At 41.5% G+C, this 14886-nt stretch overlaps 2 protein-coding genes across 2 annotated transcripts; one reads left to right on the top strand and one right to left on the bottom strand.

The window, feature by feature from the left end:
• The first annotated feature begins 5358 nt into the window (after positions 1–5358).
• plin2 (perilipin 2) lies at positions 5359–9835 on the top strand. The gene is made up of 8 exons (XM_071518856.1): positions 5359–5408; positions 5676–5718; positions 6331–6526; positions 6966–7048; positions 7264–7549; positions 8185–8363; positions 8668–8784; positions 8990–9835. The coding sequence occupies exons 2-8, from the start codon at positions 5692–5694 to the stop codon at positions 9422–9424; spliced, it is 1323 nt and encodes a 440-aa protein (XP_071374957.1). The 5' UTR covers positions 5359–5408; positions 5676–5691; the 3' UTR covers positions 9425–9835.
• Positions 9836–10952: 1117 nt separating this feature from the next.
• cdca9 (cell division cycle associated 9) lies at positions 10953–13795 on the bottom strand. Its single transcript, XM_071518841.1, has 10 exons — positions 13687–13795; positions 13454–13585; positions 13321–13361; positions 13186–13237; positions 12964–13028; positions 12160–12221; positions 11991–12074; positions 11596–11677; positions 11159–11245; positions 10953–11006 (listed from the first exon to the last, which is right to left on the bottom strand). The coding sequence occupies exons 1-10, from the start codon at positions 13793–13795 to the stop codon at positions 10953–10955; spliced, it is 768 nt and encodes a 255-aa protein (XP_071374942.1).
• Positions 13796–14886: the final 1091 nt, after the last annotated feature.

Raw genomic sequence — 14886 nt, 5'->3', positions numbered from 1 at the left:
AAAACCAGGAATAAAATCAAACATCTAGTGCTGTCAGTGTGAAAACAAAAAAGAAGAAACAAATTTCTTCTCAGAGGGCAAAAACAATCTAAAACAGACCTTGAGGGCGTGCAGTCAATTCAGCTGTGGTCTGGTGAGAGAGAGAGAGAGAGAGAGAGAGAGAGAGAGAGAGAGAGAGAGGGAGAGAGAGAGAGAGAGAGAGACAGAGAGAGAGAGACAGACAGAGAGAGAGACAGAGACAGACAGACAGAGAGAGAGAGAAAGAGAGAGTGAGAGAGAGACAGACAGACAGACAGAGAGAGAGAAAGAGAGAGAGAGAGAGAAAACAACAAACAATGCACACAGGGCAGAATTAGGCCAATATACTGATAAGAATACAAAATAGGGCAATCAAATTCTGGCAACATTTGAAAAACAGTGACCCCCACTCATACCATTACAAAGCCCTGCAATACCAAGAGTTGAGCAAAACCAAAACCAGTCCCCTCACTCAGCTGGTCCTGACGCTCAGTTCACTAACACACACTAACCTCAGGACCACAACATCAGAATCCACCAAATTATAACTCAACAAAAACAAAATTATATTACTTATTGGGACACACAAACTAAAAACCAAAATAAAATGCAATGCTATCTGGCCCTAAAAAGACAGTACACTGTGGCAGAATATCTGCACACAGTGACTGAGACCAAACTGAGAACCAGCTTGACGAAGTCCAGACTCAGTGAGCACAGCCTGACTGTGGAAAAAGGCCGACACAGAAAAACATGGCTGCCAGCAGAAGAGAGGCTGTGCTCACACTGCGACATGAGAGAGGTGGAGACAGAGCTGCACTTCATCATCACCTGTCCTAAATATAACCAAATTAGAAATTATTATTACCCAAAAATTGAACAGATCCACCCAAATTTCAGAAGCCTCCCTGACATCAGCAAACTAGCAAACACACACACACACACACACACACACACACACACACCCACACACACACACACACACACACACACTTCAAACCAGTCCCAGTTTTTTTTTTTTTTTTGGTCCTTTTGTCCACATTTGTATATAATTGATGTTACAATTGTAGTAACAGTAGTAATAGTGTAATGTTTTTATTTTACTTGTTTCACACTGTTCACATTGTTCATATTGTTATACACATGTAATATGGTTTGGCAATACAAATATGTACATTTTGTCATGCCAATAAAGCACCACTGAATTGAAAAATTGAGAGAGAGAGACAGAGAGAGAGAGAGAGAGAGAGAGAGAGAGAGAGCATGATTATTCAGATGATTTGAGAGAAGTCATATAAGGACACTGAACAAAAATAACCCTGATTATGTCACATTGACTTCTGAGAAAATTTTAAGTGAGTAACCAGAAAATCGTTAAACCATATCCAGAGGCATGACACTCTGTGCAGTGTTTTAATTCAACTATTACCAAACCAAAAGGGACAAAGTACAACAATAGTACTACTACATAGTGAATATGTTTTCCTTATTGGATACTGCCATACTGTACTCCTCTTCAACCTGTACTCCTCTTGAACATTTAAATTACAATGCATTAAATGAAACGGTTATTCTAACATTAAAATAAATCATATCAGATCATGCCAGACACTTTAGTTAAATTATGCTTTAAAGTTTTGGATAGAAATCTTCATAGTGCAAAATGAGAAAAGTTAAAAATGTAAAACCTTGTGGCTTGGTTACAGTGAACTTGACAAATACCACAATTACATTTTATATAAAGTAGAGCATGTCAGTGGTTTGGTCAGTGGGTTTGTGATGATGAAATCACAGCTTGAGTATTAATGCTGATGTCATGATTCTTGGTCCACTGGTTGTACTTTGCTTGCCATCAGATCACATCAGGCTGGTAATTAAAAGAATATGACGTGGACTATAACGTGTGATCAGATCATAGTCCAGTGCAGCGTGGTGTACCTTTGTATGTGTGTGTGTGTGTGTGTGTGTGTGTGTGTGGGTATGAATTAAATCACTTTCAGGGACACACACCAGACTTAAGACCAGTTGATTGGGGACAGCTTGTGCAATTGGGGACAAAAGCCGTGTCCCCAATTGGTAAAAAGCTGATTTTTGGGTCAGTGTTTAAGGTTAGGGTTAGGTTAAGGCTAGGGTTAGGGTAAGGGTTAGGTTTAGGCAAGTAGTGGTTATGGTTATGGTTAGGGTAAGTCTCCAGGAAATGAATGTAAGTCTATGTAAATACCCCAAAAGTGACATAAGTAAGACTGTGTGTGTGTGTGTGTGTGTGTGTGTATACATGTGTTTTAATGAATTGTCATTTAGTTAGACAGATGTGGCTCTTTATCATCTGCATATGGGCCTATTTATTTAGTAAAAACAAAACTGTCTGTACCTATTTGGAAAAGTAAAGAAGAAAGTGCTTTGTTGTTTGGATTAGCATTGTCTTTAAAAAATCATGTTCTAAAAGTCCATGTCAAAGTATAAATTTCATTTCTCCAGTCATTGAAAACATTGGGTACTAAACTCTGCAGGCATACACATTTTTGATGCCAACTGTCTTGCATATTTTAGCTATGATGGCCTAGAGCAGCGGTTCCCAAAGTGGAGCCAGGCGTCCCAACATGTGAGGCAAAGTTTGATTTCACTATTATTTAACTCGCTCAGTGTCAGAACAATGAGAGAATGTATAATCATATACAAGGATGAGTATTCTGATCTTGGGTTTCACTGCTCCCTCCTATAGACAGTTAAGAAGTTCTTTACTAAATCATAACTAAATAGTAAAATCTTCTCAGATGGGGTTCCTTGCACAAAATCTTATCAAATGGGAGCGTGTGGTCTACTGTGTGTCTACCCAGCCAGCATCTCCATGTGGGATCTATTTAAGTTATAGAAGGGCTGATAAATGGGCTTCCATGGAGTATGTCTATGGGTTCCAGAGACGACCCACCTGTGCTCGCCCACATCTGTGTGGGTTTTGACTATAGACCCGACCAGAGAATCTGGACTAAGCCTATTCCCCATATGGCTTCCAAATTTACAGTATCCAAATAAAGAAATGCATCAACACTTCATGTACATAATTTTTATTAAACATTCAGAAATTCTTTAGAGAAATGAGCACTGACACATAAAAGCGAAAAAAAAAAAAAAAAAAAATGTAGAAGCACTTCAAATTACAAACAGAACCACACATCTGGCTCTGATGAGCCACTGGCAAACACAGACATGTTCATCTGTGAATAAACCACTGAAATATGGAACCGTTCAAGCCATTAAATTAAGTAATTAGGATTGTATTAAGAGAGATGTCGCTCGGGTGAAAAACACCTCATGCTCGCACACCAAGGAAGGAGAGTGAGCGAGATCAGAGCGGCCACACGGCCTGCGTCCCTCTCTCCCGCTCCGGCTCTGCTGCGGTGAGCCAGTAAATAGTTTGACAGAGGGGTCTAATGAATTGGACAGTACAGCGTGCCTCAAAACAAAGACTCTGCTGACAAGAGATTTGATATTATGGGACTTTACAGAGGTCTTGAGTCCAGCATTTTCCAAAACTAAATACGTGCAATGTGGTAAGAGAACTGAGAGCCCAGTGGATGATCAGAAATATACAAACCATACACGACTTCAAAAAGACAGATGCTTTTAAATACACGCTTCATGATGTCCAGCCATGTTGTACTTCAGGGCCGAGTCATTAGCCCACAGGGATCCCATGATTCTTCCTGATGTGTCATCCAGAGTTGCACCACCACAGCGCTGATGTCATGTCAAAACATTGTAACTCCATTTTTGGGGATGTTTTCACCTCAGTTACCGAGTTGCTACATGGTCTTCCATGGGTCGAGGAAAGTGAAAGAGTTCTTAAGTTTATGAATGAATGAATGAATGAATGAGTAGTTAAAGCTCACAATAACCTTACTTACAGTATATTTATATCAGGCAACAGCAACAAAGATTAAAATTCAACCCCAACCCATTTTGCTCTTTAAAACAAAATTTTACAAGGGAGAAAAAATGAAAATATATGATCCAGTTCTCAGGGCTTGTAATGTTCATTATAATTATCCAGTTCTTCACTTGAAGTAGCATGAAGAAGTTTCCCAGTTTTCATGAAAACACAGTGAAAGAGAGAAAAGTGCAGTTTAAGACCAATGACACAAGGTGGGGTCAAACTCATTTCTGGCTAGAGCACCAAAATGACCCAGCTACCAAAACTGTGGAGGAAACACTTCACATACACACCTGCCTTCATTTGCACTTCTATGTCTATCTGCAAATCTGACCTCTGTCCTGTTCAGTTTGTTTTTAACTCTAATAAGAAAAAAAAAAATCACCAACTTTCATGACTTTTCCAAAAATATTCTCCCTTCTCCAGGCCTGGAAAATGCAATTTTAAAATTCCATGACTTTTCCAGGTTTTCCAGGAGTGTGGGAACACTGAAGGGGGGTTGATAGGGTTGTCTCTTTTTTCTTTTTTGTGGAAATGGGGTTATTATATCCATTTTGAAGAGCCCATTGAGGTTCCACATAGTTTGCCCATGTGGATTTTTCTGAATATAATGCAGATGGCTATCCCACTGAGGTCCTATGTGAATAATGCTTTCCCATATTGTGCTAAGGTGTGAATCAGATGTATAAACCACATGGGCCCAAGATGTGATGTCCGTTTGGAGCCCTTGGTTATGACCCATGCATCACCCAGACAAGACCCTCATACTGAACCCATGGGTTTATCTGTGACCAAGCTGGGTAACCCAAGTGGGTCCTGGATGGTTTATCTATCCTGATCCCATGGTCACTGTGCCATGATAAACCCACTAAGGTCCCACATAGTTAGATCATATGGGTTTGCCCAACTGTGACCAGATAGTTAACTCACATCATGGGTCCCAAGTGACTCATCCTGTCTGAGCCCATGCCCACATGAAGCCCACATGTAACATATGTGGCCCACATGGACATGCTGGCTGCCTATGTGGGGATGCTTGTCATGAAAACGTGTGGGAGCTGCTGGCCTAGAGCAAATGTAGGACTGTGTTATTTAATTCAAAGAATAGGCCAGCTCAATAACTTGACCAGGCACCCAGAGGCTATGAAGATAATCTTCATAATCCTCTTTCAGAGAAGGAAATGTTCAGTTCGGCTTATGAAATGCAAAGAAAGTCTATTAACGAACAGGCTTCATAAATGTGTCATAGCTCGTCCATGTGACCGCTCATTTCAGAGGAATTCCCCGACTTAACTTTTGCCCCTTACCTTTGCCCTAGAAAATTTACTGTCGCTTACGTCAAGTGCTGTGCTACATCTCGCGATAATTACAGAATATAAATACAACTCCAGTCGCCTCACAGGAAGCATCGTAAGTATCAGTCAGACCGTTGAATTGCTCTACATCTACAGCTGCATCGGTGAGTCCTAAATTGTATCTGTGTTTTTTTAATATCAGGTGCTGCTTTGTAACAGTTATGCCCGGTTGCTTTCACAAGTTGAGCTCCAGCTTTAACAACATCGCTGGACCAAATTTAGGCTATAATCATGTAACTAAGGTTACTGTATTACGGAAGTAGTCTATTATCTGGTCAGCCCATTTGAACATTTCTCGGAAAAACAAAAACAAAAGTGTGTTTATCTCGTGAATAGAAAAGACTTATAATGATTTTCTCTCCTCTCTCAAGGTGTTTTTCAGCAGACATGGCGGCAGTTGAAGTATTAAATCAGGTGAGTCTGTCTGGAAGACTTTGCACTCTGAGCTAAGTTACAGTGTTTATTTAGCTTATTTTGTAACGTTAAATGTTTCGTTGACCGCAAGGCTAACTTGGCAGGCGGTGGATTGACTTGTAGGAGGAAATGTTTATTCTAGTCTATTAAAAGTCAATGCGACTGAATTTCAGCAATAGGATGTTGCTCCTATAGTCCACAGACAGTTCAAATTTGTATTAGTAAACTTTCACAGCCAAAAATGAGATAGGAATTTGTTCCACCCCTTAATGTAATGTAATACTGATGCACAGCTCTATAGCAACTTAAATGGAAAATGTGACTATGAAAGCACAGGATAATTTACCTGGGATATCTGTAGATTTTAAGACATAACAAAGCTATTATAATACAAAAACTCATTTGGATAAAAAAGACTCGTACATTATTTGAGTCCACAAAATCAGATAAAGAATTCATGGTCCCATTTCTTTGTTAGCAGGACATCCCACGATTTTGCATCTTGATGACAAATCAGTCTGTTCATATAATCAAATACAGTCTGGACCTAGGGCGTAGTCATATCATAGGTAAATTATTAATTCGAGTGGTATTTCCTTCTTATTCCCTAAGAATGTGGTTGAGAGGGTGACCAGCCTTCCTCTGGTGAGCTCCACCTATGGCTTGGTGTGTAGTGTGTACACCAACACTAAGGACACACACCCCTACATCAGGTCTGTGTGTGAGGTTGCTGAGCAGGGAGTGAGAACCATCACCTCCGTAGCCCTCACCACTGCCTCACCCATCATTGACAAGCTGGAGCCTCAAAGTAAGAACCTTTCCATCAACGTTTTAGATAACTTGCTCTAATCTATCTGCAAGTATTGCTTATTAGTTTACCAGCTGTCTAAACAAAACCTGTTTATTGGTTATACTCAAACTGAAACTGTTTCTGTGAGGATAATGCTGTGATGACCAGATGAGTTACATAAGCAGAGTTTGAAAGAGGAAGTTCAAGCTGGGCAGCTAGCTCTTACTCATGTTCATCTCTCACCCAGTTATTTTGTTTATTGCCTTACAGTCATCCTGCAATGAACTGTCAGCCACAATTAAATTGTATGGCTCATTCACTTTCACTTCAATTTCACTCACTTTTCTCCCTCCTCATTGATATATTTTTTTTCCCCAGGGAAGAGATTTGTAGACATCTTTGTTTCAGTTTGCTTTATTTTTTTAAATTATTTTCTGCACTCTTTTATTCCCCACAGTTGCCATTGCCAATGACCTAGCCTGTAAAGGTCTGGACAAGATTGAGAAAACTTTGCCAATTCTTCACCAGCCCTCTGAGCAGGTATGACCAGTGGTTGGCACAGATATATATAACGCAATATGAAATTTCACAACATCCTCCTAGTTGACAGTCACGTAGGCCATTCTCGAGGGCTGAATCATGTGTCCTGTCTTGCACAACTGCTGGCTCCTCACTTATTTGGACTAAGCTCCTCCATAACCAAAACCACACAGAGGACAAAAACATTCATCTCTCTGTGTTTTTCCGCTGCCCAGATCGTTGCCAGTGCCAAGGATGTGGTAACCAGCGCTAAAGATGTTGTGTCGGTCACGGTGACGGGTGCCAAGGACACGGTGTCGGACACCTTGACCAGCGTAGTGGTGAAGACTCATGGCGCAGTGCAGGACGGGATGGAGATGACCAAGGCTGTTGTGAGCGGGAGCGTCAACACGGTGCTGGAGAGCCGTGTGGTCCAGCTGGTCAGCAGTGGAGTGGACTCAGCCCTCTCCACCTCCGAGAGCCTGGTGGAGCAGTACCTGCCCCTCACAGACGACGAGCTGGGTGAGCTGGGTTTATTTTTGCCTTGTGTTTTGGTTTTGAATAATGTTAAATATATAAAATATGTAGATCTACTTTATTTTATTTTGAATATGCAATTGTATTGAATTTGTCTGAAAGCACACATACCCCACATGAGGCTGCTATTTCTGTTAAAAACTTTATCGGGGATCAGTTATTGAGAGGAAGCTGCAGTCTGTTGTTGATGTTGGGTTTGGTCCAGTTTCCAGGGAAAACACGACTTATCAGATTAGGCTCTTCTCAGAATCCAAGCTTGACTCGGGGGTCCAATTTTCTCCATCGCTAAAGGAGAAGTGAACACAAGAAGTTGTTTAGGGCTGGAGGATATCTACTGTGGCTTGCAGAAGCTTATAAGAAATAATCTTATACACACTGGTAGCATCAATGGATCCATTGTAATGGAGTGATTAGTGAATAACTGCATTATTCATGCCTTTAAAAAGCCTCCAGCTACTTGAACTGTTTCATTAGCTGTTATTCACAAACTAGAGAAGACAGATGTAAACAAGCTAGAAGATGCCCTTTCTTTGCTCTTTGACTCATGGTCATCATGGTAATGATATGGCATTTCTCCACTTTTTTAATGCTTAATTTCATGCTTGCCTCCCGTGTGGCAGAGCTGGAGGTCAAAACAGTGAAAGGCTTTGACAAGAAGCAGCCAAGCTACTACGTCCGTCTGGGTTCCCTCTCCACCAAGCTGCGCAGGCGGGCGTACAGCAGGGCCTTGGCCAAAATACAAGACGCCAAGCAGCACAGCCTGGAATCCATCTCTCAGCTCAACTACACTGTTGACCTGGTGGGTGTCCTTATCATTAACATTAGTAGTATCAGTGGTGCTGTACACAACTCACTTTGCAGTAAGGAAAACAAACACAGAATTGTAGATAACTGGTGGGATTAGACGAAAAGGGGACAAACTTACTGGTAACAATGCATTGTGAATGTTTCATGAGATGAGAAATTGCTAAATTGGTATGTCACATTCATAAAACTGAAAGACAATTGACCTAAAGTAGCAGATCATTTATTTTACTGCTACTGGACAGCAGACTAACATAAAGTAATGTTTCTCTAATGTTTCTCTGTTTCTCCTTCACCAGATTGAATACGGCAGAAAGAATATTGACGGGGTCAACCAGAAGGTAAACGACAAGCTGAGCTCCTTGATGGAGTGGAAGTCCAATGGTCCAAACCAGGAGAACGGTCACGAGGCAGAGGTAAGGACGAGTTTGGCCAAGAGGATTTGAGGAAGACGTAAACAGGCGATGAGATGCAACAGATAGTAACACACTGAATGAGACGAGGAAAGATGAAAACACAAAGTGCACATTAAGTTAAGTGTGACCACACACAAGCCTCTCTGCATAGAGAAACACAACAAGGTATTGCAAGTTTCTGACCTCGTTGTTCCCCTCCACTCAGGTCATTGAGTCTCGCACCCTGGCCCTCGCCCGCTCCCTCACCCAGCAGCTCCAGACCACCTGTCTGGTCCTGGTCTCTGGCCTGCAAGGCCTCCCCAGCCACGTCCAGCAGGAGGCGCTCTCTCTCAGGCGCTCAGCCACCCAGGTCTACACCAGCTTCAATAAGGCCACCGTCCTCGGAGACCTGCCGGACAGCATGCTGGCCAGCAGCAAAATCCAGCTGGGCAAAATGAAGGATTCCCTAGACAACGTCATGGATTATCTGGTCAATAACACACCGCTCAACTGGCTGGTGGGACCCTTCTACCCCCGGCTGCCCCCTCCGACTCAAACCCCAGCCTCCTCCACCAGCAGCGGCCCGGCCATGTCCTCCTCGCGTCTCTCGCCCCAGCCGCATCCCATGGAAGTTGAGATGGAGTCACTGAATTCCCAGTAGCAACAGTGATTCATTACTGTTTTCTAAATAAGATGTTCTATACATATCCTGAGGAAATACTTGTTTGTAGGAAGAGTTTTAACTCCTTACATAACACTTTGACTGTATTGAACATTAGGATGTGAATATTGTAGATCCTCTGACTTAGAATTACATGTCTCCCCAAACACATTGCTGTTTTTACTGTTTTGTTTTTGTACCAGGCTTCAATTCTTAATGTAATTACTCAAAAAGGATTTGTCAATTCTATGCACAATTTCTAATCAACATGTTAACTGTCTTGTTGTGAGAGACCAGCTGGCAAAACAGAATCCAGCATCTACTCATATATAAAACTTATCAAACTTATCTGCAGTTCCTGGGTCTTTTTTCACGTGTAAAACAGACTTTGCTGTATTTGCATCTTAAAGTAACGGCTGGGGGATTCTTATGTAACAGCTATGACTGGATTTAATCAAATTAGTTTTGGACTTTGATAAAACTGCTTTAGTCCTGCTTGAGAGAGCAGAGATAGCTCGTTATAAAGGCAGACATTGAATTTGATAAGATCTATCGGGGGCGGCTGTGGCTCAGGAGGTAGAGCGGGTCGTCCACTAATCAGAAGGTCGGTGTCGCATGTTGAAGTGTCCTTGGGCAAGATACTGAACCCCAAATTGCTCCCGATGGTTGCGCCAGCACCCTGCGTGGTAGCTTGCTGCCATCGGTGTGCGAATGGGTGAATGTAGGCATATTGTAAAGGGCTTTGGATAAAAGTGCTATATAAATGCAGTCCATTTACCATCTACACTGAAATTAAGTGCTTCAGTTTTGATGTCACACTAATAAGAGCTGAATCAGCATAAAAACCGTGACATTTCATATCCAATAGGAATAGTACAAGTCCAAGGACTTGAATGGAGCACCACTTCATCAACACCTTGCTTCCCATCTGTCAAATAGGACTCCATCTATACATCGGGACACCATGATAAACCATATCAAATGCTTTTGTAAGTCAATCAGCATCTTTTAACATAAATTGCCAGTCTCAAATATATAACTGGAAATCATCAATGAGACTGACAATAAATATGTTTAAACAACTCATTTTGGATTAATACCAAGGATAGAAACAAAGCCAACAGTCAAGCTGGTTCTGTCTTACTCTCCAAATCCAATAGAAAGCTACCTTTGTTAAGAGATAAAGTGTACACAGGTTTAAACTAAGGCTTATCCTGGACCCTCACATAATCAGTACTCACCGATTACAGTACTGGCATCTATTGTATGGTAATTCAGGCATTGAATGTACAGTTAGTTCAGTACAGCTCTTTGAATTACACAAAAAACTTATTTTAAGTGATGAGTATTCAGAGGATGATATAAATAAGCTTTATTATATTTTAAAACACATTAAGACAGACATGGACATGCACAACCAGCTCTTGTGACTGCAGCTGTTGTGAAGTGTTGAACGCAACTTCTGAAAACTAAAGTGGGGGAAAGAAAAACAAAACATATCCTTGTCATTGTAGAGGATGCAGTGTCTTTACTCATCACCAATGGTGACTTTGACTTTGCTTGAGAGATAATCCATCAGCCTCTGAAAAATCAGAGAAAAATTACTAATTGCACTGTTCCAGATACCAAACAATGTATTCCAAAAGGCATTTCCCCATTCTGTGTCCCTCGTTCAGATGCAATGACACAAACTAACCCCCCTCTAAACACATTTAAAAATAAGCATTGCATTACTGTGAGCCTCTGAATCTGGCACCAAGCCACATCATCCAGCAAGTCCAGGTTAATGTCGTCCTTGGTGTCTTCAGAAAAGCAAACCATCTAGGGAGGAGAGATCCAGCTTCCATATTAAGCATATTCACAGTGTTGCAAAGCCTGCTGGGGATTCTGGGCTCCTGGATAAGATGCAACTTTGTGCACCTCACATTATAGGGTCATAAGAAAGCTAACATTTTTGTTTCCCCATGATCTATATGGGTCATTATGTCATCAGGTCATTTTAAGTATGCACATGGGCTTTTTACTCCAGCAGTAGGGGAGTAGAGAGGAGCACGGCCAATAGAATGGATTGAACAAGAGAAAAGTTTAACCATGAGATCATGAAATAACATTGTTCCCTTCAGTCAAGAGCTGGTACCAAGTGACTTTAGAGCCAAGAACCAACACAGTACCTGTCCCTGCGAGGTGGTGATAGTGATGTGTGGAGCACAGCCTGCCACTGAGCAGGAGAGATCACCAGCAGAGGAGACGGACCTGAGGCAGCACAAGGTTCAGACATCAGTGTATTTCACAGTATGTTCACTTCATTTACAGCTACCAACAACCTGTCCTTGACAGTCAAAACGTACAAATTATACCATTTGTTAAACATTATAAAAGCACCTTGCATTCAAGAACTATCCATTTCCCACTCAAAACATTACATCACCATTACCTGATTATTATTATTATTTTTTTTTAATTCAGTGATTTCCATCTTTATGCAAGCATCATCCTTATGGATGGAGCAGCCCAATGTAAAGTCTATTGTATGAACGGTTTGCTCTGATCAAAGGTGCTAACAAACCTGAGTTTTGTTTTAGTCAGTACAGTCTGGTCGCTGGTCTTGGCCAAGTGGGTTTGAGTTCTCTTGACAGTGGCTGAGGAGCACCTGTAGAAATCAACAGGAATGTCAAAGCCTCTATACTGAGTACACAACATGTCAATAATACAAGACATTAGCACTGCAGCGCTACCTGAGACTTCCAGTGCTCTTACTGCTGACTAATGCTCTGGTCCTTTTGGCTCCTTTTCCTCCCTGAAAACAAGATGGACAGCAAGTCATGTGACCAATAGCCAACTCAACTTCCTTAGAAACACAAGAACACTTCCGCAGATCATTTCTCATAATACAATCTATATTTACACATAGTACATGCATACACACATGCATGTAAAGAGGCCGCAGAGACACAGGCAGTCAGTAACAGTCAGGTGGGACTTCTGTCCATTTGTCAAACATTTGGTAGAATGCTCTATCAAAACATCTGAGAGTTTTTAAAGTGAACAACGTCAGATTTCGGTTTCACAGTGCAAGATAGGCTACCACTACAGAATGAACACTTTTCTGTGAATTTCCAGTCAAATTAACCCCACAGGAAGAGAACCAGCACCCTCTAGTTTTACATAATGATTAATTTTTTTGTATTTGAAACCTTGAATGCCAGACCTAAACATGTATTTCACTATGCACCAGCACTCTGCATCTACCCTGCCCCTTAAAATCCTATTGACAGAGATCTGATATCAGATATGTCAACAAATTTGAAAGGAAGTTATTCAAAATGCCCAACTACAACCTCAAGTATGGATATCTGGTATGAAGCAAGGGGATGGATTGCTTTCCCCAAGTAGATCTTTGTCATTATTGTAATTTTCTACATTCACCTAACTTTATTGTATTACCTTTCCACGTCAATGTTACACTCTTCAGGGGCTGAGGACCCTTGAAGTTCAAAAGCAGAACATCTCAGTCAACTGGCCTAACATTAGTCACCTACCTTAGAGGTCTTGGGTGAGGACTTCTGGGCTGGAATGATTTGGCTTGGTGCATCACTTAGTTTCACTGCAAAATTAAAGTACAGGAAAGGTTTTGCATGTTTAAACTAAACCATTTGTCCGTAATGTGAGATTTTGGATAGTTTGTAGGCTACAACGTGTTCCCTCTAATACTCGTCACGGTCAGAGACAAAGGATTATTTGGAGGAAAAAGGTACTTTCACCTCTTTTGCTGGAAGCCCTCTTCAGGGGCTGCTGCATGTCAAGGCTCTCTCTCTGCAACAGGTGAGAACACGACGCCAGTGAAACAGACACTAGATGGCAGCAGAGAGGAATAAACCCCCTGGCACACAACTCACCTTCATGGCAATTGAAACCTCACTTGCAGAGATCTCCTCTTCTGCGCGCGCAAAGCAAACACAACAAGTTAGAAATCCCAAACATTGCTTTGCCCAGGCAACTATCCTCTGCACTGCAGCTATGAGAGCTCACCGCTTATTAAATCCCCTATGCGCGTGTTTTGAAGAGAGGGGGGCATCTTCATCAACTCCACTTTGAAGACCTTATCCACCGTTGCCAACATATTTTCCATTTTGCCCTCCATCTCGTTCATGCGTTCTTGGGCTGCAAGGAAATCAGTGCATTTCAGGACAAGAGCATGAAGATCAGACAGCCTGCGTTGGAGAGTGTTGAACTTCATGTTTCACCAGCTACAGCTACCAAACCTTGTTTCTCAAACTGCTGAATGAAAAGAGCCAGTCTGCTTTGCCGGATCTGGTCTTTGTTCAGGGCTTCGTCGCTCACTCCCGCGTTTCTCTTCCGTCTCGCCGGCATCTTGATCTTCTCTTGCTGCTCTTCTCCTCTGAAGTCTGATTAGATAAACAGTTTGTTTCAGTATCCAACTCCGATGAGCTCAGTCGCGCTGGAAGACGCTGTAAACTACTAGTTAACACACACCTGTGGCCGTGTAACAGTTAATTAATCAATTAGGTATTCATGCGCCAACCAGAGAACTCACCACATGTTGTTTAGCCACTATTGCTTGGCGGAAGGATAACATTCCACTGATACCTTCAATTATTATCGATTGAAAATTAAAGTTTTATTGAACATTCGCATTCTTTCTTTCTGAATATAATGCAATTAAAGAGGCAGCCAGCCGCGGAGAATAACATTCAGTTTTAAATTGATGTTATTGACAAGATGTAGGACAGTGGTTCTCAAACACTTCCCATAGCGACCCATGAGTGTGCAAGTTTTTATTCCAACCAAACAGCAGCTGATAAAAACTTTTAACTAGAGAGGAGGCTGATCAGTGAAGTCAGCTGGTGTGCAGTGTTGGGTTGGAATAAAGACCAATGGCACATGGGTTTGGGTTTAGGGTTTGTGGGGTTTATACACTCTTCTTCCGAATAACACATTAGTCACTATTTTCCTTTTACCGTTCATTAATTGTCCTGATTTGTTTTTATAAAGTAAAATAAAGTGAAATAAAGTCACCCCATCACCCCCCATATTAACCTACGCCCTACATTAATGGTACGACTGAAAAGAAAAGAAAACGAAGTATGAAATTAAATTATATTAAAACACAAAACAGGGCAGTAGGTGTTTTGTTTGGCTCAGAACTGGACTCATGTTTGAGGGATTTCCTGGCTGCTTGCCCAGGTGCCAGGAAAACCAATGTGTGAATTTTAAGAGAAAAAAAAGAGTATTTATATTATTTACATTTACAACCTAACCTGCGTCAAAATTAGTTCAACAATAGTTAAAGGAAGAGAATCTACCATATCTGTCCCTTTGCCTCAGTTTCAACCCTAAAAGATCTTTATTTCCTCCACCACAGATCTCCAAACAGGAACTCAGGTGAGATAACAGCCTACCTGACAACTTTAAGCTACGCTAGAATGGATGGGAGCACAGAC

The sequence above is a fragment of the Centroberyx affinis genome, unplaced genomic scaffold, assembly GCF_046629955.1.
Source record: "Centroberyx affinis isolate AG114_WGS23_722 - 3 ecotype Tasmania unplaced genomic scaffold, CSIRO-AGI_Caff_v1 ptg000637l_1, whole genome shotgun sequence".
Taxonomy (NCBI): domain Eukaryota; kingdom Metazoa; phylum Chordata; class Actinopteri; order Beryciformes; family Berycidae; genus Centroberyx; species Centroberyx affinis.
The sequence above is the reverse complement of the archived record's forward strand: the minus strand, read 5'-3'. Positions and strand labels throughout refer to the sequence as shown.

Excerpts from the sequence above, each read along its gene's own strand:
- cdca9 (XM_071518841.1), bottom strand. The coding sequence starts at position 13,795 with ATGCCGGCGAGACGGAAGAGAAACGCGGGAGTGAGCGACGAAGCCCTG. Across the intron at positions 13,586-13,686 it reads TCAGCAGTTTGAGAAACAAG|CCCAAGAACGCATGAACGAG; the intron begins GTTTGGTAGCTG and ends ATTTCCTTGCAG. Across the intron at positions 11,678-11,990 it reads CTGACTAAAACAAAACTCAG|GTCCGTCTCCTCTGCTGGTG; the intron begins GTTTGTTAGCAC and ends GTGCTGCCTCAG.
- plin2 (XM_071518856.1), top strand. The coding sequence starts at position 5,692 with ATGGCGGCAGTTGAAGTATTAAATCAG. Across the intron at positions 7,550-8,184 it reads CCTCACAGACGACGAGCTGG|AGCTGGAGGTCAAAACAGTG; the intron begins GTGAGCTGGGTT and ends CCCGTGTGGCAG. Across the intron at positions 8,364-8,667 it reads TCAACTACACTGTTGACCTG|ATTGAATACGGCAGAAAGAA; the intron begins GTGGGTGTCCTT and ends CTCCTTCACCAG.